Below are 21,236 nucleotides of genomic sequence, written 5' to 3'. Positions count from 1 at the left end.
AGAGGAATTAAATGATGTATGTGATGAAGCGTGGGTTAACCCAGATAGAAAAATGCTAATTTCAAAAAAGTTATTAGCATTATACCCTTTCCCGCCAGAGGTTAGGGCGCCCTGGGAAACACCCCCTAGGGTGGATAAGGCGGCGTTACCGTCTCCTGATACGGCCGCCCTCAAGGATCCAGCGGATAGGAGACTGGAAACTACCCTAAAAAGTATATACACACATACTGGTGTTATACTGCGACCGGCCATCGCCTCAGCCTGGATGTGCAGTGCTGGGGTCGTCTGGTTGGATTCCCTGACTGAAAATATTGATACCCTGGATAGGGACAGTATTTTATTGACTATAGAGCAATTAAAGGATGCTTTCCTTTATATGCGAGATGCGCAGAGAGATATTTGCACTCTGGCATCGAGAGTAAATGCGATGTCCATATCTGCCAGAAGGAGTTTATGGACGCGACAGTGGTCAGGTGATGCGGATTCCAAACGACATATGGAAGTATTGCCGTATAAAGGGGAGGAATTATTTGGCGTCGGTCTATCGGATCTGGTGGCCACGGCAACTGCCGGAAAATCCACCTTTTTACCTCAGACCCCCTCCCAACAGAAAAAGACACCGTCTTTTCAGCCGCAGTCCTTTCGTTCCTATAAGAACAAGCGGACAAAAGGACAGTCATATCTGCCTCGGGGCAGAGGAAGGGGTAAGAGAGGGCAGCAAGCAGCCCCTGCCCAGGAACAGAAGCCCTCCCAGGGTTCTGCAAAGCCCTCAGCATGACGCTGGGGCCTTACAAGCGGACTCAGGAACGGTGGGGGGTTGACTCAAGAATTTCAGCGCACAGTGGGCTTGCTCACAGGTGGACCCCTGGATTCTGCAGGTAGTATCTCAGGGTTACAGGTTGGAATTCGAGAAGTCTCCCCCTCGCCGGTTCCTAAAGTCTGCTTTGCCAACGTCTCCCTCAGACAGGGCGACGGTATTGGAAGCCATTCACAAGCTGTTTTCTCAGCAGGTGATAGTCAAGGTACCCCTCCTACAACAGGGAAAGGGGTATTACTCCACGCTATTTGTGGTACCGAAGCCGGATGGCTCGGTAAGACCTATTCTAAATCTGAAATCTTTGAACCTGTACATACAAAAATTCAAGTTCAAGATGGAGTCACTCAGAGCAGTGATAGCGAATCTGGAAGAAGGGGACTTTATGGTGTCCCTGGACATCAAGGATGCTTACCTGCATGTCCCAATTTGCCCTTCACATCAAGGGTACCTCAGGTTCGTGGTGCAAAACTGTCATTATCAGTTTCAGACGCTGCCGTTTGGATTGTCCACGGCACCTCGGGTCTTTACCAAGGTAATGGCCGAAATGATGATTCTTCTGCGAAGAAGAGGCGTATTAATTATCCCTTACTTGGACGATCTCCTGATAAGGGCAAGGTCCAGAGAACAGCTGGAGGACGGAGTAGCACTAACCCAAGTAGTGCTGCAACAACACGGGTGGATTCTGAATTTTCCAAAATCTCAGTTGACCCCGACAACACGTCTGCTGTTCCTGGGAATGATTCTGGACACGGTTCAGAAAAAGGTGTTTCTTCCGGAGGAGAAAGCCAGGGAGTTATCCGAACTTGTCAGGAACCTCCTAAAACCAGGGACAGTGTCAGTGCATCAATGCACAAGAGTCCTGGGAAAGATGGTGGCTTCTTACGAAGCGATTCCATTCGGCAGATTCCACGCACAAACTTTTCAGTGGGATCTGCTGGACAAATGGTCCGGATCGCATCTGCAGATGCATCAGCGGATAACCTTATCGCCACGGACAAGGGTGTCTCTTCTGTGGTGGTTGCAGAGTGCTCATCTGTTAGAGGGCCGCAGATTCGGCATACAGGACTGGGTCCTGGTGACCACGGATGCCAGTCTGAGAGGCTGGGGAGCGGTCACACAAGGAAGAAACTTCCAGGGAGTATGGTCAAGCCTGGAGATGTCTCTTCACATAAATATACTGGAGCTAAGAGCGATTTACAATGCTCTAAGTCTGGCAAAACCTCTGCTTCAGGGTCAGCCGGTGTTGATCCAGTCGGACAACATCACGGCAGTCGCTAACGTAAACAGACAGGGCGGCACAAGAAGCAGGACAGCAATGGCAGAAGCTGCAAGGATTCTTCGCTGGGCGGAAGATCATGTGATAGCACTGTCAGCAGTATTCATTCCGGGAGTGGACAACTGGGAAGCAGACTTCCTCAGCAGACACGATCTACACCCGGGAGAGTGGGGACTTCATCCAGAAGTCTTCCACATGATTGTGAACCGTTGGGAAAAACCAATGGTGGATATGATGGCGTCCCGCCTCAACAAAAAACTGGACAGGTATTGCGCCAGGTCAAGAGATCCTCAGGCAATAGCTGTGGACGCTCTGGTAACACCGTGGGTGTTCCAGTCAGTGTATGTGTTCCCTCCTCTTCCTCTCATACCAAAAGTACTGAGAATTATACGGCAAAAGGGAGTAAGAACGATACTAGTGGCTCCGGATTGGCCAAGAAGAACTTGGTACCCGGAACTTCAAGAGATGCTCACGGAGGATCCGTGGCCTCTACCTCTAAGGCGGGACCTGCTTCAGCAGGGACCGTGTCTATTCCAAGACTTACCGCGGCTGCGTTTGACGGCATGGCGGTTGAACGCCGAATTCTAAAGGAAAAAGGCATTCCGGAAGAGGTCATTCCTACACTGGTAAAAGCCAGGAAGGAGGTGACTGCACAACATTATCACCGCATTTGGAGAAAATATGTTGCGTGGTGTGAGGCCAGGAAGGCCCCCACGGAGGAATTTCAACTGGGTCGATTCCTACATTTCCTGCAAACAGGATTGTCTATGGGCCTCAAATTGGGGTCCATTAAGGTTCAAATTTCGGCCCTGTCGATTTTCTTCCAGAAAGAATTGGCTTCAGTTCCTGAAGTCCAGACTTTTGTAAAAGGAGTACTACATATACAGCCCCCGGTTGTGCCCCCAGTGGCACCGTGGGATCTTAATGTAGTCTTGGATTTTCTCAAATCCCATTGGTTTGAGCCGCTCAAATCGGTGGAGCTGAAGTATCTTACATGGAAAGTAACCAACTCTTTTGTGGGTGCACTCTTGTATGTTTAAGAGGTCTCAGAAGAGACAATAAGTAAAGATTATAAATGAATTTTTAAATATAACTTTTATTAACAATAATTGATAAAATAGTAGAGTTTACTGTCAAAAATTGGAGGTAGGGGTGGGGGGAAGGGTGGGGGGGAGTTGGGGAAAAGAAAGGGGGAACACAGAACGAATTAATTACAGTGTAAATACTGAATATTGTTCTGGAATGCCTGGGTGCGATAATAACAGCTGGAGACCCTGAAAATTGAACAGGAAGTGATCAAGCCCGGTGAACGGGTGAAACTAGTTTTCCGTTCCCTACCCCCACTGCCTGGGTGTGACAGCTGATTCCGGACATCCTGAACCACGAGCCGCTCTTTCCCCAGCAGCCGCTGCATCAACCCGCCGCCGCTAGATACTGCCGCGATGGGACCAGGAACATTGTGTCTCTCTTCTCCTCAGCCAACCTGACCACGTCTCCACAATACATCAGGTACTTTGATCGGCAGTGCGGCTATAAACGAACTGCTCAGCTCCTGGGAACCAGTGTATCCTGCATCTTCAATTTGCCTGGACTTTGACACGGACATTCCGCACTCAGAAAGTATCCTGCTCATATTAGTGACTGATCGTTCCATACAATTCCGGGTAATATCTGCTCAATATCAGCATCTTTTTGCATATTTATATTTGATAATAGCATTCATCAAGCTGTTTTTTGCAAGTACCCGTTTTACAGATAGTCGGCATTTAGCGGCTTAATACCACATAGGATACTGTTTAAACCTTTATTTTCAGTCATTAATATTGATCTAATCATTTGGCTGAGCAATTTATCACTATCCTCTATACTGCGTATTATATAGCATTGCTGCAGCTCTGTATAATCAACTGTTGTTCATTATCTCTTTCTCTTTTCACCTGATACCATTTTGGTACAATGTGCAATAATCTGTCAGCATCAAATTGATGGTGATGCATGGTTCCAATCAATTTAATTATCTGCTAATTGTGTACAATTGCTCTTTATCACACCAAGTACCTTTATCATAGGTACTATCAGCATCTTGCAATCATATTATATAGTATTTCTGCAGCTCTGCATACAGCGGAACACAAATAAGAAATTGTTGTTCATTTTCTCCTTCTTTTTCCACCTGATACCATTTTGGTATAATTGTAATAATCTGATAGTAGCAAATTGATGGTGATGTATGGGTCTAATCAATTTATTTGACTGCTAATTGTGTACAAATTGCTTTTTATCACACCTAGTACCTTTATCATAGGTACTATCAGCATCCTGCAATCAAGCAGCCCATTGTCTATCAACCAATCCCCAAAAATTTTTTTTACCTATCAGTATCGTTTCCTTTTCCTCACTTTATACTATCTTCAGGACTCTCACCACTGATTCAGGGGTAATTATCCCGGTCTAACGGTGGCAGCAGATCCCCTATTTTCCTCCTCCACCCATTCTCTTGTCTTTTCTTTTCTCTTATTTCTCCATTTTCGTGAACTCTCATCAGTGATTCTCGAGCCCTCGATATCCAATATTTTTTCTACTATCATACCACACTGGTAACGCCCGAATCCTTCCGATCTTGGAAGCTAAGCAGTGTAGGGCTGGGTCAGTACTCGAGTGGGAGACTCTCGAGGAATACTCAGTTTAGTAGAAATTCCTGGACGGTTTTGCTCAGCGTCTAACACTGACAGCAGATTCATCTTGCTCATTCCATCTTTAATCATCCCATCTGTCTCCTCATCATCGCTCATGAGAGAATAAAAACGCTTCAATTTTCAGGGTCTCCAGCTGTTATTATCGCACCCAGGCATTCCAGAACAATATTCAGTATTTACACTGTAATTAATTCGTTCTGTGTTCCCCCTTTCTTTTCCCCAACTCCCCCCCACCCTTCCCCCCACCCCTACCTCCAATTTTTGACAGTAAACTCTACTATTTTATCAATTATTGTTAATAAAAGTTATATTTAAAAATTCATTTATAATCTTTACTTATTGTCTCTTCTGAGACCTCTTAAACATACAAGAGTGCACCCACAAAAGAGTCTTCTTCTCTCCCTTTTGTTGTATGTCTTACCACTGACTCAGGGTGCACCACCAAACTCAAGATAACATTAGAAAACTCAGATTTTCTCGTTGTATTATGTATTTTGGTTCTAACAATATCTATTAGATACCTTACCATTCTCCAGTGCGGTATACCCCCAATACATTCATGGAAAGTAACCATGCTACTGGCCCTGGCTTCAGCCAGGAGAGTATCAGAATTGGCGGCTTTATCATATAAGAGCCCATATCTGATTTTCCATACGGACAGGGCAGAACTGCGGACGCGTCCTCATTTTCTGCCTAAGGTGGTGTCAGCGTTTCACCTGAACCAACCTATTGTGGTGCCTGCGGCTACTAACGAGTTGGAGGATTCCAAGTTGTTGGACGTGGTCCGGGCATTGAAAATATATATTTCAAGAACGGCGGGAGTCAGAAAGTCTGACTCACTGCTTATATTGTATGCACCCAACAAGATGGGTGCTCCTGCTTCTAAGCAGACGATTGCTCGTTGGATTTGTAGCACAATTCAACTTGCACATTCTGTGGCAGGCTTGCCACAACCTAAATCTGTCAAGGCCCATTCCACAAGGAAAGTGGGCTCATCCTGGGCGGCTGCCCGGGGAGTCTCGGCATTACAACTCTGCCGAGCTGCTACTTGGTCAGGGGCAAACACGTTTGCAAAATTCTACAAATTTGATACCCTGGCTGAGGAGGACCTTGAGTTCTCTCATTCGGTGCTGCAGAGTCATCCGCACTCTCCCGCCCGTTTGGGAGCTTTGGTATAATCCCCATGGTCCTGACGGAGTCCCCAGCATCCACTTAGGACGTTAGAGAAAATAAGAATTTACTTACCGATAATTCTATTTCTCGTAGTCCGTAGTGGATGCTGGGCGCCCATCCCAAGTGCGGATTGTCTGCAATACTTGTACATAGTTATTGTTATTTGTTGTGAGCCGTCTGTTCAGAGGCTCCTACGTTTGTCATACTGTTAACTGGGTTCAGATCACAAGTTATACGGTGTGATTGGTGTGGCTGGTATGAGTCTTACCCGGGGTTCAATATCCTTCCTTATTGTGTACGCTCGTCCGGGCACAGTATCCTAACTGAGGCTTGGAGGAGGGTCATAGGGGGAGGAGCCAGTACACACCACCTAATCCTAAAGCTTTATTTTTGTGCCCCGTCTCCTGCGGAGCCGCTATTCCCCATGGTCCTGACGGAGTCCCCAGCATCCACTACGGACTACGAGAAAATAGGATTTTGGTACTTACCAGGTAAATCCTTTTCTTTGAATCCATAGGGGGCACTGGAGTACTCTTGGGATATGGACGGCTTCCACCGGAAGAAGGCACTGAATAAATTAATTTTGAGACTACTCCTCCCCTCCATATCCTGCAGCACTTCAGTGTTTTTTACTGAGCCGAACAGGATCGATAGAGAGATTGACAAAAGGAGAATTACATATAGTCTCACAGACAACAATAAAGTTGACACAACGTAACAGACAACTAAACAGTTGACACCATAACTGATTAACCCTTGTTAAATTTAAACCAGTCGTGAAAGTGTGTTACCATAAGAACCACTGGACTCCTAAAACAGGTAAACTGCTCTGGGTGGGCGTCCAGTGCCCCCTATGGATTCAAAGAAAAGGATTTACCTGGTAAGTACCAAAATCCTATTTTCTTTTTCATCCACTAGGGGTCACTGGAGTACTCTTGGGATGTACCAAAGTCTCCTCCGTGGCGGGAGAGCTGTTTGGCACTTGTAACACTAAACGGCCAAAGCTAGATGCTGATGCCGCGAACGTATCAAACTTGTAAAAGCGCACAAACGTGTGCACTGACGACCAAGTAGCCGCACGGCAAAACTGTGTCGTAGAAGCCCCACGACTCGCTGCCCATGACGTCCCCACAGAACGTGTGGAATGAGCTGTTACTGAAGTAGGTGGCTGTAACTTAGCATAAAGGTAAGCCTGACGTATAGTCAGTTTGATCCATCTGGATAAGGTCTGCTTAGAGGCTGGCCAACCCCTCTTAGCTGCGTCACAGAGAACAAACAACGTATCTGTCTTACGCACAGTAGACGTTCGGGAAACATAGATGCGCAATGCGCGAACCACATCCAACGTTCCAGAATCTCCTGTTAACACAGGAACTACTATTGGTTGATTGATGTGAAAAGACGACACTACCTTTGGTAGAAAAACGGGATTCGTCCGAAGTTCCGCTCTGTCATCATGAAAAATTAAATACGGTGACTTGCATGACAAGGCACCCAAATCTGAAACACGCTTAGCCGAAGCTAAGGCTAAAAGAAAAATCGTTTTCCAAGTGAGAAATTTAATATCCACTTGTTGTAAGGGTTCAAAGTAATCGGACTGTAAGAAATCTAAAACCAGATTCAAGTCCCATGGTGCTGTAGGTGGAATGAAAGGAGGCTGTATCCTCTTTACACCCTGTAGAAACGTATGTATTGACTGCAACGAGGCCAATTTCTTTTGAAAATAAATTGACAACGCAGATACCTGCACCTTTAGTGTGGAAAGACGTAGTCCTCCATCTAACCCCATTTGTAAAAATAACAAAAGACGGGATAATTTAAAAGACGATGTCGGAAATTTCCGAGCTTCACACCAACCTATATAAGTACGCCAAATTCTATAATAATGAGCTGCCGTAACCGGCTTCCTAGCTCGTACCATGGTTGGTATAACAGACTCAGGAATGCCCTCTTTCCTTAAGATGGCCTTTTCAACAGCCACCCCGTCAAACGCAGCCGCGCTAAATCGGGGTAAAGGAACGGACCCTGTTGTAACAGGTCCGGACGTAGTGGGAGTGGCCACGGATCGTCTGCGAGTAACCCGAGGAGATCCGAGAACCAAGCCCTCCGAGGCCAATGAGGCGCTATTAGAATGACTGTGACGAACCCTCTCTTGATCCGTTTTAGCACCAACGGGAGCAGCGGAAACGGTGGAAACAGATACACAAGGCTGTATGGCCACGAGGCTGTGAGAGCATCCACCGCCACTGCCCTTGGATCTCTTGTTCTGGACACATATCTTGACACCTGATGATTGTGGCGGGATGCCATTAGATCCACCTGAGGGTAACCCCACTTCTGGATCAACATCTGAAATACTTCTGGATTTAATGCCCACTCTCCTGGATGAAAATCCCGACGACTGAGAAAATCTGCCTCCCAGTTGTCCACTCCAGGAATGAATACTGCCGATAATATCACCTGGTGATATTCGGCCCATCTGAGGATCCGAGCTACTTCCCGCATAGCCATGCGGCTTCTCGTTCCTCCTTGTTTGTTTATGTATGCGACTGCCGTCGCGTTGTCTGACTGCACCTGAACAGTCTGAAAACGAAACATGTACACCGCTTGTCTTAGAGCATTGTAAATCGCCCTGAGTTCCAGAACATTTATGGATAGCGATCTTTCGTGATCCGCCCAGAGGCCCTGGAGCCGATAACTCTGAACTACAGCTCCCCAACCTCTGAGACTTGCGTCTGTTGTCAGAATTATCCAATTCGCGACGCCGAATCGTCTCCCTGCAGATAGATTGTGTATTTTTAACCACCAGAGAAGAGACACCCTGACTTGTGGTGACAACCTCACCCTGTGGTGCAGCTGCAGATGTGATCCCGACCACTGTGCTAACACCTCCAGTTGAAACGGACGTGAGTGAAATCTTCCGAACTGAAGTGCTTCGAAAGCCGCCACCATTGTGCCTAAAAGGCGAATGCACAAATGTACTGAGACTGTGCGTGGCTTGAGCACTAATTGCACCAGATGACGAATGCCCTGTACTTTCTGTTGTGGCAGGAAAACCCTTTGTTTTACTGTATCGAGAATCATCCCTAGGAATTGAAGTCGTTGACACGGAATTAGATGTGATTTCTTTAAACTGACTATCCAACCGTGCTGAACTAGTACATTGTACGTTAGTAAGGCATGTTGGAGAAGCAATTGTTGAGACGGAGCCTTTATGAGTAGATCGTCTAAATACGGAACAATTATTACCCCTAGGGACCTGAGATGAGCTGTCATCACGGACATTACCTTGGTGAATACCCGAGGCGCTGATGAGAGGCCAAACGGTAGAGCCTGAAATTGGTAATGGTCTCGCCTTATCGCAAACCTTAAGAAACTCTGGTGAGGTGGCCAGATCGGAATGTGCAAATACGCATCCCTGAGATCTAGTGCAATCATGAATTCCTGTGGCTCTAACCCTGCAATTACTGACCTGAGAGATTCCATCTTGAATCTGTGGTAAGTGACGTAATGATTGAGACCTTTTAGGTTCAATATTGGCCTGACTGAGCCATCTGGTTTTGGTACCAGAAACAGACTGGAATAATAACCCTGCCCCTGTTCCTGCACAGGGACCGGAATTATCACTGCAGCATTCAGCAGAGACTGAATGGCAACCTGCAGAACTGCTTTCTTGTCGTCCGACACAGGCAGTCCTGTCGTGAAAAATCTTCCTGTCGGAAGATAATCGAACTCTATTTTGTAACCCTCTAATACTAAATTGCGGATCCACCCATCTGTGGACGTCTGCAGCCACGCCCCCTGAAAGCTCTGAAGGCGTGCTCCCACAATTGGAGATCCGAGATGGGCTGGGAGCCCGTCATGCCACTGGTTTGTTAGTGGTCTTGGTGTCTTGACGACGTGCATTGGATTGTCGGGCACTACGTCCCCGACCTCTTCTGCCCGGCGTGACTGCTCCTCCCTGCCCACGAAAGGGCTGAGTTCTAAAGGATTTGAACGCCGGACCAGAATATTTCCGTTTAGGTATAGTTGTAGGCGATGGAAGAAAAACAGACTTCCCTCCAGTAGCCTCAGAAATCCATTTGTCCAATTCAGGACCAAAAAGTTTCTCGCCATCATAAGGCAATGCCTCTATACCTTTTTTAACCTCCGTCTCCGCCTGCCACGAACGCAGCCAAAGTGCTCGTCGTACTGTGACTAGCGATGAGGACAGGCGAGAAGTAAGCTGACAGACGTCAGTAGAAGCTGTACCGTAGTAGCAGTTGGTACTGGTATGGTTAACTTCCTCGTAAGTTTAGATACGGATGAATCCACCAATGGTGGGTTCTCCCATGTAGCTGTCATGGCCTCTGGAAACGGGTAACTCGATTTAAATCTACGAGGAATAGAAAACCGTTTGTCCGGATTTTTCCGTGACTCCAGTAACATTTTATTAAGAGATTCCGAGATAGGGAAACACATCGGAGATCTCTGTCGTTTAGTAAAGACTACTTCATCATTCGTCAGTGGCTCCTCAGTTTCCGTAAACTCCAGCGACTGACGAACTGCTCTGATGAGATTGTCAATACCTGGGCTGTCAAAGTCGTCACCTTCTGACTGTTGTTCTATTTCGCCCTCCTCATACTCCTGTTCAGTGAGATCTAGTATCCCAGAGACAGGAAAATTAGTAGGAAAAGGAAACTTATCTTTTCCACTCAAGGTGGACTTATGACCAGTTTGAGACTCCCCAGGTAACTCAAATGGTCTCATCTTAAACTCAGATCTTGCCGCCTCTCTTTCTTCACGAGAGGCGGCCAGCTCTGATTGTAAACCAACTAATACATCTGCAAGTAAAGCCCATGGAGGGTCCTGAGATGCTGGCTTTACTTCTGGAATGGAAATCGTATTTATGGCTGTATTAACAACACATGCTGTACATGTGGTGGATCCATCAGGCAACACACTCTTACAGACATGACATGACAAATGTTTCTTAGATTTTGCTGGTGTCTTACTCATTATGAAGACAGACAATACAAACTCCACACAGACAGACTGCACGACTCAGTAATAACACCAAAGTTCCTGGTATATATCTAGGCCAGTGCAGTGCCTGCCAGCAATACGAAAACTGACCCCAAAATTCCCCTAGTACCACTCTTAGCCGAGATGTAAAATAGGAAACCTGGAACAGACAGGAGAACATTAAACATACTAAGCACCAAGTCTTTCCTAAAAGCTTGACACTGCCAAATACTGTTAAAGTCTCCCCCCACTCCCACGACCTCCGTGTACAGCACCGGGTCTGGGCCTGTGGAAGTTTTGCAAAGGGCCGTGTGAGCGGCCTGTCCTGTAGACCCCGGACAACGGAACTCCTCGGCTGCTGCGGGCGGATGGCGGAAGCAGAGAGCGTGCTGCATAGAGCCGTGGAGCGGCCTATGCACACGTGCTCCCGCCCGCCACACACAGCATAGCGGCGTGTCTGTGTAGCCAAGCAGCGCTGCTGCTGCGCAGGGAACAGCGGTCTCTTAGGATGCTGGGAGCCGGAGAGTGAGAGCGCGCCGCATGGACCGTGAAGCGGCCCCTGTACACGCGCTCCGGGCAGCGGTGAGTACCCAACAATCCCCAACAGTGGAGCGGCAGCAAGCGCTGACCGCCCCAACCCAACATACCTGGACCGTGACAAAAGTCTATGACGGGGCTTTCATCCAAGCTCCGTCCAGCTTTCCTGCAGGCAGCCTGCAAGTGGAGTGAGGGAGCTCTTTACAGAGAGGTCCGACACTCACGGCTACTCAGCCGCTTCCACTGTCCCTGACCCACGCCTGTTAGAAGGGGGGAAAGGACGTGGAAATTGAAGAAAAAAAAAACTTAGAAAAAATTCCAATACTTTGTGGACGAGCTCCACTATGCCTTCTAACTGTGTCGAGCACAGAAAAAACACTGAAGTGCTGCAGGATATGGAGGGGAGGAGTAGTCTCAAAATTAATTTATTCAGTGCCTTCTTCCGGTGGAAGCCGTCCATATCCCAAGAGTACTCCAGTGACCCCTAGTGGATGAAAAAGAAATAGAATTATCGGTAAGTAAATTCTTATTTTAACTTTTGCCAAAAGAGGTCCCAAATGCTGCCCAGGGTGCCCCCCCCTACGCCCTTACAGTGACCGGAGTATGTGAGGTGTGTGGGAGCAATGGCGCACAGCTGCAGTGCTGTGCGTTACCTCAGTGAAGAACGGAGTCTTCTGCCACCTGTGAAGTCTTCTTTGCTTCTCATACTCACCCGGCTTCTGTCTTCCGGCTCTGCGAGGGGGACGGCGGCGCGGCTCTGGGAACGGACGGCGAGGGTGAGATCCTGCGTACGATCCCTCTGGAGCTAATGGTGTCCAGTAGCCTAAGAAGCAGGACCTAGCTTCAGAGAGTAGGGCTGCTTCTCTCCCCTCAGTCCCACGATGCAGGGAGTCTGTTGCCAGCAGATCACCCTGAAAATAAAAAACCTAACAAAATACTTTTTCTCAGCAAACTCAGGAGCGCTCACTGAAAAGCACCCAGCTCGTCTGGGCACAGTATCAAACTGAGGTCTGGAGGAGGGGCATAGAGGGTGGAGCCAGTGCACACCAGAACCTAAATTCTTTTTTAAAGTGCCCATGTCTCCTGCGGAGCCCGTCTATCCCCATGGTCCTTACGGAGTCCCCAGCATCCACTAGGACGTTAGAGAAAGTATTTTCAGAGAAACTCAGTAGAGCTCCCCTGCAGTGCATCCAGTCTCCTCTGGGCACAGGATCTAACTGAGGTCTGGAGGAGGGGCATAGAGGGAGGAGCCAGTGCACACCCATCTAAAGTCTTTAGAGTGCCCATGTCTCCTGCGGAGCCCGTCTATACCCCATGGTCCTTACGGAGTCCCCAGCATCCTCTAGGACGTAAGAGAAAGTATCTATACTGAGGCATCTACATAGATAAAGTAGGAACTCTTGCATTGCTGACTGCACATTGAACAAGGCACTATTATAGGTAAGACCTGAATAAGTCTATATAGTATGTCAGTTATGGGGGGTTTTGGGGCACAGGGCCCCCTGAATTGGTTTGGCTGGGCTGCTTAAGGGCATCACAATGTAACACTTATTTCAGCACTTTAGCAATGTAACACTTTTCACACTATCTCTCACCCTTGTTGTATTCCTAACACATAGTACCTGCTCTCACTTATCTAACATTCTTTAACACTTTACTTGCTATCGCTCAATAGTGTGCTGCCTTGGGGTGGTTTGGTTGGGCTGACTGGGGGTGTCTCTTGCCCTAGACTTGAACCTTTAGAATGTAAGAGACTTACCCTATGATGAGGTTACCTGGACGTAGTCGGTAGGACCATACTTTTGGGCAAAGAACCTCTTGTTTAATTACCAAATTTATTACAATTCTGTTTAGTAATGTTTGGAGAGTGCACCTGCACTCTTTCTTTCTGTGTGCATCTACACAGGTGAAAGCAACATCCGGCAACAGAAGACAAACAGATACTAATGTGTAAACCACCTTAATGTTGTAGATCACAACAAGCATTACCTTTCCTTTCTTTAGGGCACTGTAGACGTCTTTATACTGTTGATATTTCTCCAGTTCAGCCTTCACCAGCACCTGACGTATGTGCATCACTTCCTCTACAGTGAGGGCTAGGCATTCTACCGGATAGCAGAACTCCTCCTGAAATCGAACAACCGCCATTAACAAATGAAAAAATAACAGTTCTTAGAGTGACAGAGCCATCACCCAGCACCTGTTAGTGAGAGAGAAAAGGAAGAATATGACTGGGTACACCTGTCTGTAAAGGGACGACAACAATAGTCCATACCGGAAGGACCAAGCAACCCTGTCAGAGGCTCCTCTGCAACACGCCAGATATCATATGTTAAGTTTTTACTCATTTCCGTTTTTATAAGGGTGTTTCCACACTGCTGGACCGCCCTGTATACATATCTCTATATATAATAGTTGTTTTTTTGTTCAAATATAACATTTGGTTAATAAAAAATAGTCTGAAGTGGGCAGAGCGTGAGGGGAAAGTGTTAGTAAGCAATCCCACAGTGGAGATTTTATGCTGTGGCGGAACATGAATACATGTAACTGTAATCTGTAAACATGATTGTGTAATAGAAGACCAGCTGCACTGGTGATATAACCAATCTCAGCAATATCCCTAAACTCTCTAGCGCACAACAGACGCACCAAACCCACCACAGAATAAAACCGTCCTTGTGCGAATGTAAAGCAGGCATGACACGCAGATCATCATAGTGCATCTAAGTTAAAGGCAGAGTTTAGCCCTGTAAGTGTTCAGATCGGAACCCTCCTCTCTCATAATGGTGTTCTATCATTACTGCTCTGCCTTTAAAGTAGACCATGTTATTTTACAGTATAGTTGATTAAACATACCAGGAAAACATTAGCATTTAATAGCCTTTCTACCATAGTAGATATTAACTTATCAAGTGCTTGAGGAAAGGCTTGATAACCTTAAATGTGAATGCCATCCAGTACCACAGGAGTTAAAATGGAGGAATAATAGTCACCCTGGTTAACCTGTGCATGGCATTCCATGACTTAAAGCCTAAAAAACATATCACTCTGGGTAAGTCCGTGACTTGGAGTCTCATCTGCTTTCAGGAGAAACAATATATAACAGGATATAAAGAAATGACTGATACTTATTTACTGATTTACATAATGACAACCTAGCCATATATTTGAATGAAACTCTTCAGAAATCCAATGAAACTTAATTTACACAACATTGAAATGAAGTTAAATTAATGGCAGGCTCTCCCAGCACTGACTGTTATGGGGCTAAGCAGACAGGTCACTGTTTAGACTTGCCCTGCATAATACATTAATTTGGGTTTATATTTAACACTTCCAATCCCATACATCTAATCTTAGCAGGAAATACTGTACATTTTAGATTTGTGCAACCATTTTGCAGAACATACCGAATGTTCCCCTAGAATAATATATTGAGATGCCATTATAGTATTAGTTACCAGCAGGTTTGTCACCAAACAGGTAATACCAGTTATACAGCTATTAAATAAAAGTGATGAATACCATTAACTGCAGTACCTCAAGTTTACACTAGTGTAACAGAGATATTTTCTACTGCCTGTGCTAATCAACAAAACTGAACAAATATGCATTTATAAAGTCTTACATGATGGTGTTACAGAACACCCAACCGCTTATACATTGCAGATATTGCCCCTGGTAAGAGGGAACCTTGATACCAAAACACTAAGAAATGATACAAACTTATATGGCCAGAAACTCTGTAAATAACTCAATGACAAAATTAAACTGCAGAAAAACACAAAAAAAAAAACAAAAGTTAGAAAATGTTAATCATGTTCCAAAAACAAAACAACCCCCCAATTAGTTCATGGAATAATTACCAATGTGAACATGGCTTTGTGCATTACTGATAAAATGCTAATGTTTATCTCCCCAATAGAATAAAAGAATTAAGGAGGACAACACAAACTTTATGCAACACCATTCTATCATTGTTCTCTTTTGCAGAGTTTACCTGAAAGGGACAGACTCATGTCAGAGACTCAGAATAACGAGTAGCCTGACATACTTAATATTAATAAAAAGGATGGTGATGTTGCTTTATCAGTTTGCTGTCCTGCATATGATTTTGTCTTTTTATTATTATGTATAATGATTGATATAGAAAGAAAAAAAGGAACAAAACAAAATCACATAGAGATTTCTCCCTGCTATAAAATCAGTAAGATAGGTGGTGGGGCGGGTGATTCAGCAGGCCAATTGCCACAGCAGAAGTGCCGCTCCAACCCAGGAGGAAACAGGAGGAAGAGATGAATTTCCAGACCCAAACTGAAGATGAAAGAGGCAAACCTGGGGGGCACTCCACCTGCCGGCATAAGCTTTCTCAAACAGATAAAACATAGCCCCAGCTGCCCCAAAAATGGCTGCTTCAAAAGGATGAGAACCCAACAAAGAAGCTGTGTGTATGGTAGAAAATGGTGGTCGAAAAGTCATCCTTGGAAAGAAACTGGTTATCCTAGGAACCTGAATAATAAACAGGGAGGAGAGTGAAGGGCACATTCCCTAATGGCTGTTCACGTTATGGTCATTCTCCTGTGTAGCTAAGTGAACTGCCATTCAACAAGCAACAGATGCAACAAGTCTCATAGTTTCAAATGAGCCCAGCGAATACTAGTGCAAGGTGCCGCTCAAAATCATCACGCTTTGCATACATAGAGCACAGTGCATATCTATTGCACCAATAACTTCCACTTTAGTACTAACATGACTTTACGGCCTACTACAATACCACTCTTTGTACACTAGAGGGCAGCAAAACATTTAGCATTCAGTACAGGGAGGAAGCATATCCACTAATATAAACACTTCCTCCAATAAAGGTTCATGTTGTGTTAGAAATGCTAAAATGTTTAATGTACCATACGGCGTTAAATACAGCTATAATGCCAATTACATAGAGAAGTAACTGTGTTTACACACAGTATGTGTTACACAATGCTATTATTTTCACACTTACCAATTTACATGTATGAATTTGTTTTTTTGCTGTGCACAAAATATTCAAAACTGTTGATAACACCATTACCATGTAATGTGGAGAAACTAGAGATGTGAGGGTTCGGAATTCAAAACGGTATCTTATTGGCTCTCGAATGTCACTTGTTTTGGATAGCCAATAAGAAAAATCTGGATAAATCAGAACTCGCGTTAATTTTGGCCGTAAGAACCGAGTAAACCCGAACCCGTACATCTTGATCAAAAACAGACAAAAGCTTTCGTTACATTCTGTTTTAGTGTTATTCTAGTTTGCTTGTATAATAACTCCATCATATAGCACTGTGTGACATCTTATGGCTTCGCAGCGAATACATTTGAAAGAAATAGACGTTATGGTAAGAACTTACCGTTGATAACGTGATTTCTCTTATATCCACAGGATAACATTGGGATATGCCGGAGCGACAGCGGAAATGGCACCAACACGGTCACGAGCTTTCTGGCCTCCCAGGATGCATCGGGGCTTCACCATATAATCCCGCCCACTGACTCAGTCAAATCAGTTCTTTCCACAGCGATTAGGCAGGAGCATCAGGTAGAAACCTATTTAGGCGATAAGAACACACATACACACCCTTCCATACAAGAGGGAAGAGGTTTAGTGATTGTCAAGATCCTCAAATCAGGTGCGTCAGGGTGGGACCCCTGTGGATACCTGTGGACATAAGAGAAATCACATTATCAACGGTAAGTTCTTACCATAACGTCTATTTCTCTGGCTGGGTCCACAGGATTATCCACAGGATAACATTGGGATTCCCGAAGCCAGTTTTAGTGGTGGGGACGCTCCTGATTACACAGGAGGACCTTTCGCCCGAAGTCTGCGTCATGAGAGGCAAAAGAATCCAAGGCATAATGTCTAATGAATGTATTTATGGAAGACCATGTGGCTGCCTTACAAATCTGTTCTGCTGAAGCACCCTGTTGTGCTGCCTATGAAGGACCTATCTTACGTGTAGAGTGAGCAGAGACATTAGCCGGAGTAGGGAGATCTGCATGAGAATTAGCTTCTGATATTACCATTCGGAGCCATCTCGCCAGCGTCTGTTTACTAGCAGGCGATCCTCTTCTATGAAATCCGTAGAGGATGAAGAGAGAATCTGTTTTCCTGATGGCACTAGTACGATCTATGTAGATTCTTAAAGCTCGGACTACGTCCAGCGACGCTTCTCCCGCAGAAAGTCCCGATACCTGAAAAACTGGGACTACAATCTCTTCGTTAAGGTGAAACTTTGAAACCACCTTTGGAAGATAACCAGATCTCGTTCTGAGAACTGCTCTGTCTGGAAAAAAACTTAGGAAAGGAGACTTACACGATAACGCTCCTAAATCTGACAATCTTCTGGCTGACGCCATTGCCAGTAGAAAAAGTACTTTAGCCGTTAACCATTTAAGATCTGCTCTCTTAAGCGGTTCAAACGGAGGACCCTGGAGGAATTTAAGAACTAAATTCAAATCCCAGGGCGCTGCAGGAGGAACAAATGGAGATTGAATATGTACAACTCCTGAAAGAAAGTACGTACATCCTGTAAATCAGCAATCTTTCGCTGAAACCATACAGTTAATGCTGATACTTGAACTCTCAAGGAAGCAACTTTCAAACCTTTATCCAATCCTGCTTGAAGGAAATCCAAAATCCTGGATACTTTAAAAGATCTTCGATTCAAACTTTTTCCAGTACACCAATGAATATAGGCTTGCCATATTCTATGATACACACGAGCTGAAGAAGGCTTTGTTGCTCTAAGCATAGTTTGGATTACTTGTTTTGAAAATCCCCTAGCTTCTAAGATAGAGGTTTCAACAGCCACGCCGTCAAAGACAGACAATCCAGATGACTGTAACAACAAGGACCCTGCATTAGCAGATCAGAAAGTCGAGGGAGCAATATTGGTGCTTCCACGGTCATTCTCAGTAGATCTGTGTACCAATGCCTTCTTGGCCAAGCTGGAGCTATTAGAATTATTGCTCCCTTTGCTTGTTTTATTTTTCTCACTACTCTGGGTAACAGAAAGATTGGAGGGAACAGATACGCCAGACGAAATTTCCAGTCCACTGACAGTGCGTCTACAAGGACCGCTCCGGGATCCTTTGTTCTTGATCCGTACTTCGGAACTTTGTTGTTTAGACGAGACGCCATGAGGTCTATCTCTGGTAGACCCCATCTGTTCACTATTGTCTGAAACACTTCTGGGTGTAATGCCCATTCGGTTTCCTGAATGGTGTGTCGACTGAGAAAATCCGCTTCCCTGTTCAGTACACCTGGGACAAACACTGCTGACATTGCTGGGAGATGGAGTTCCGCCTATGTTAGAATGGGAGTTACTTCCTCCATCAATCTTTTGCTGTGAGTTCCTCCTTGATGATTGAGGTACGCTACTGCTGTCGCATTGACTGAGCGAATCTGGACCGGTCTTCCTTGCAGACTGTCCTTTGCCAGAACTAGAGCTATATAAATGGCCCTTATTTCCAACAGATTTATTGGCAGGCGACTTTCCCTTGCGGTCCATTTTCCATGGAACCAAAGGCTTCCAAGTACCGCACCCCAGCCTTGCAGACTGGCATCTGTTGTCAGGACTTGCCATTCTTTTATCCAAAAGGGTCTCCCCTTGTTTAAATGGTCTGTCTGTAGCCACCACGCTAGAGACCTTTTTACGTTTACTGGAAACTTTATCATCTGTTTTTTTATTGTCTGATGATTTCCGTTCCATTTGGTCAGAATAAGGTGCTGTAATGGTCTGGAGTGGAATTGCGCATATTCCACCATGTCGAAGGTTGATACCATCAGAACCAACAGTCGCATTGCTGCATGGACTGACATTGTCTGGGCGTGCAACGCTTCCTGAGTCATGACCTGCACCTTGACCATCTTTTTCTCTGGTAGAAAAACTCTCTGTAGATCTGAATCCAATATGGCCCCCAAATGAACCATCCGCTGTGACGGATTCAGAGACGACTTTTCCCAATTTATGAGCCACCCGTGTCTCTGTAAACAAACTATTGTCTGTTGAAGATGGCTCAAAAGTAACTCCTGCGAATGTGCTAGGATTAACAGGTCGTCAAGGTATGGGAATATTCTTATCCCCTGCTTGCGGAGACAAAATGCCATAACCACCATAATCTTGGTAAACACCCTGGGTGCTGTTGCTAGCCCGAAGGGCAGGGCTTGAAACTGAAAATGTTCATGGAGGCACATGTAGGTAAGCATTCTGTACATCCAGAGATACCATGTAATCTCCCGATTCCATAGCTAACATTATGGAGCGTAATGTCTCCATGTGGAACCTTGGGATCCAAATGTATTTGTTTAACATTTTCAGATTGAGAATTGGTCGAAATGACCCATTTGGCTTTTGGATCAGAAATAGATTGGAGTAAAACCCCTGTCCCCTTTGTGATGGAGGTACTGGGACAATCACACCTGACTGCAGTAATTTTTGGACTGCTTCTTGCAGGGCATTGGCCTTCGACTCTATACGAGACGAGCTGGTGCAAAAAAATCTTTGAGGAGGCTGCCTCCTGAATGGGAACACATACCCCTGAGATACCACCTTCTGCAACCAAGCATCTGTCGACTGTTGCCAAATGTGTGCAAAATGAAGGAGTCGGCCCCCAACCCTGGAATCCTCCAGACGGAGGCCCGTCTCTTCAGGCTTGGAAGCTGGCTTTCTGCTAGCCTATTGCTTTCTAACCCTGGCCGATCTATTGGACTGGGGCTGCTTAGACTCCTCTTTAGCTTTCACTTTGCCACCGAAATGACCGAAACTTTGAACCCCTAGTCTTAGGGTTATAAGTAGCCGGAAATCTGACCTTTTTTGATTCAGCCTCTGATTCTAGGATATCAGATAATGGTTTCCCAAACAATATATTACCAATGAAAGGCAATGCTTCCAATTCTTTCTTGGATTCCGCATCTGCTTTCCAGGTACGTAGCCAAACTGCTCTACGAGGGGCTATTGTCAAGGCTGAAGCTTTTGAAGCAACTGTACCCATATCAATTGCTGCTTCTTCCAAGTATTGGGCAGATTGTCTTAAACGGCTAAAAAGATCCTCTTGCTCCCTATTAGGAGAAGAGAGGCCATTCTCTAGTTCCTCTATCCATTCGCCCATTGCCTTTGCTACACAGGCCGAAGCCATAGTAGGTCTTACCACTGCTCCTACTAGAGAAAATACATTTTTCAAGAAACTATCTACCCTTCTGTCTGTCACATCATTTAGTGAGGTAGATGACAGTGGTAAAGCAGATTTATGCACAAGTCGCAGCACATGTGCATCTACTTTTGGAGGAACTTCTCTCTTCAAACAATCCACAGCTGGAAATGGATAATAAGAATTCCATCTCTTCGGAATCTTATACCTTTTACTGGGCGTTGCCCAAGACTCATCCATAATTTCCGTCAGCTCATCTGACGCTGGGAATTCAGTTTTAACTGTCTTTGTTCGTTTAAACACAGGTGCTTTAGATTTTGACACCGTCTTTGCTGGCTCTTCCAAGGAGAGAACAGCCTTCGCAGCGTCAATAAGTTCAGCTACATCCTCTGAACTAAAACTCTGCGACTGATCATCATACGGAGTATTTGAATATACTGTATCATCAGCTGTTGTATCATCTTGTGCAGTCTGCTACATAGCATCTGTCTTAGTATTACCTGTCCCTTGGTTACTTGTAGAGGCTACTGGAACCAAGCCG

General features: G+C 45.4%; 1 protein-coding gene and 1 pseudogene across 5 annotated transcripts in view; one reads left to right on the top strand and one right to left on the bottom strand.

The window, feature by feature from the left end:
• SPIRE1 (spire type actin nucleation factor 1) overlaps window positions 1–21,236 on the bottom strand; it is a 524,996-nt gene that overhangs the window by 46,457 nt on the left and 457,303 nt on the right. For 3 of the 5 annotated variants that reach the window (XM_063923426.1, XM_063923427.1, XM_063923430.1), the window contains 2 exons: window positions 15,839–16,012; window positions 13,493–13,630 (listed from right to left, as the gene is read on the bottom strand). In XM_063923426.1, coding sequence (XP_063779496.1) covers window positions 13,493–13,630; window positions 15,839–16,012 — 312 coding nt within the window. The remainder of the gene's footprint in view (window positions 1–13,492; window positions 13,631–15,838; window positions 16,013–21,236) is intronic. The other 2 variants (XM_063923428.1, XM_063923429.1) reach the window with 1 other exon arrangement.
• On the top strand, window positions 4,670–4,788 carry LOC134930043 (5S ribosomal RNA; annotated as a pseudogene).

This window comes from Pseudophryne corroboree, chromosome 5, assembly GCF_028390025.1.
Source record: "Pseudophryne corroboree isolate aPseCor3 chromosome 5, aPseCor3.hap2, whole genome shotgun sequence".
NCBI classification, from domain to species: Eukaryota; Metazoa; Chordata; class Amphibia; order Anura; family Myobatrachidae; genus Pseudophryne; species Pseudophryne corroboree.
The sequence above is the reverse complement of the archived record's forward strand: the minus strand, read 5'-3'. Positions and strand labels throughout refer to the sequence as shown.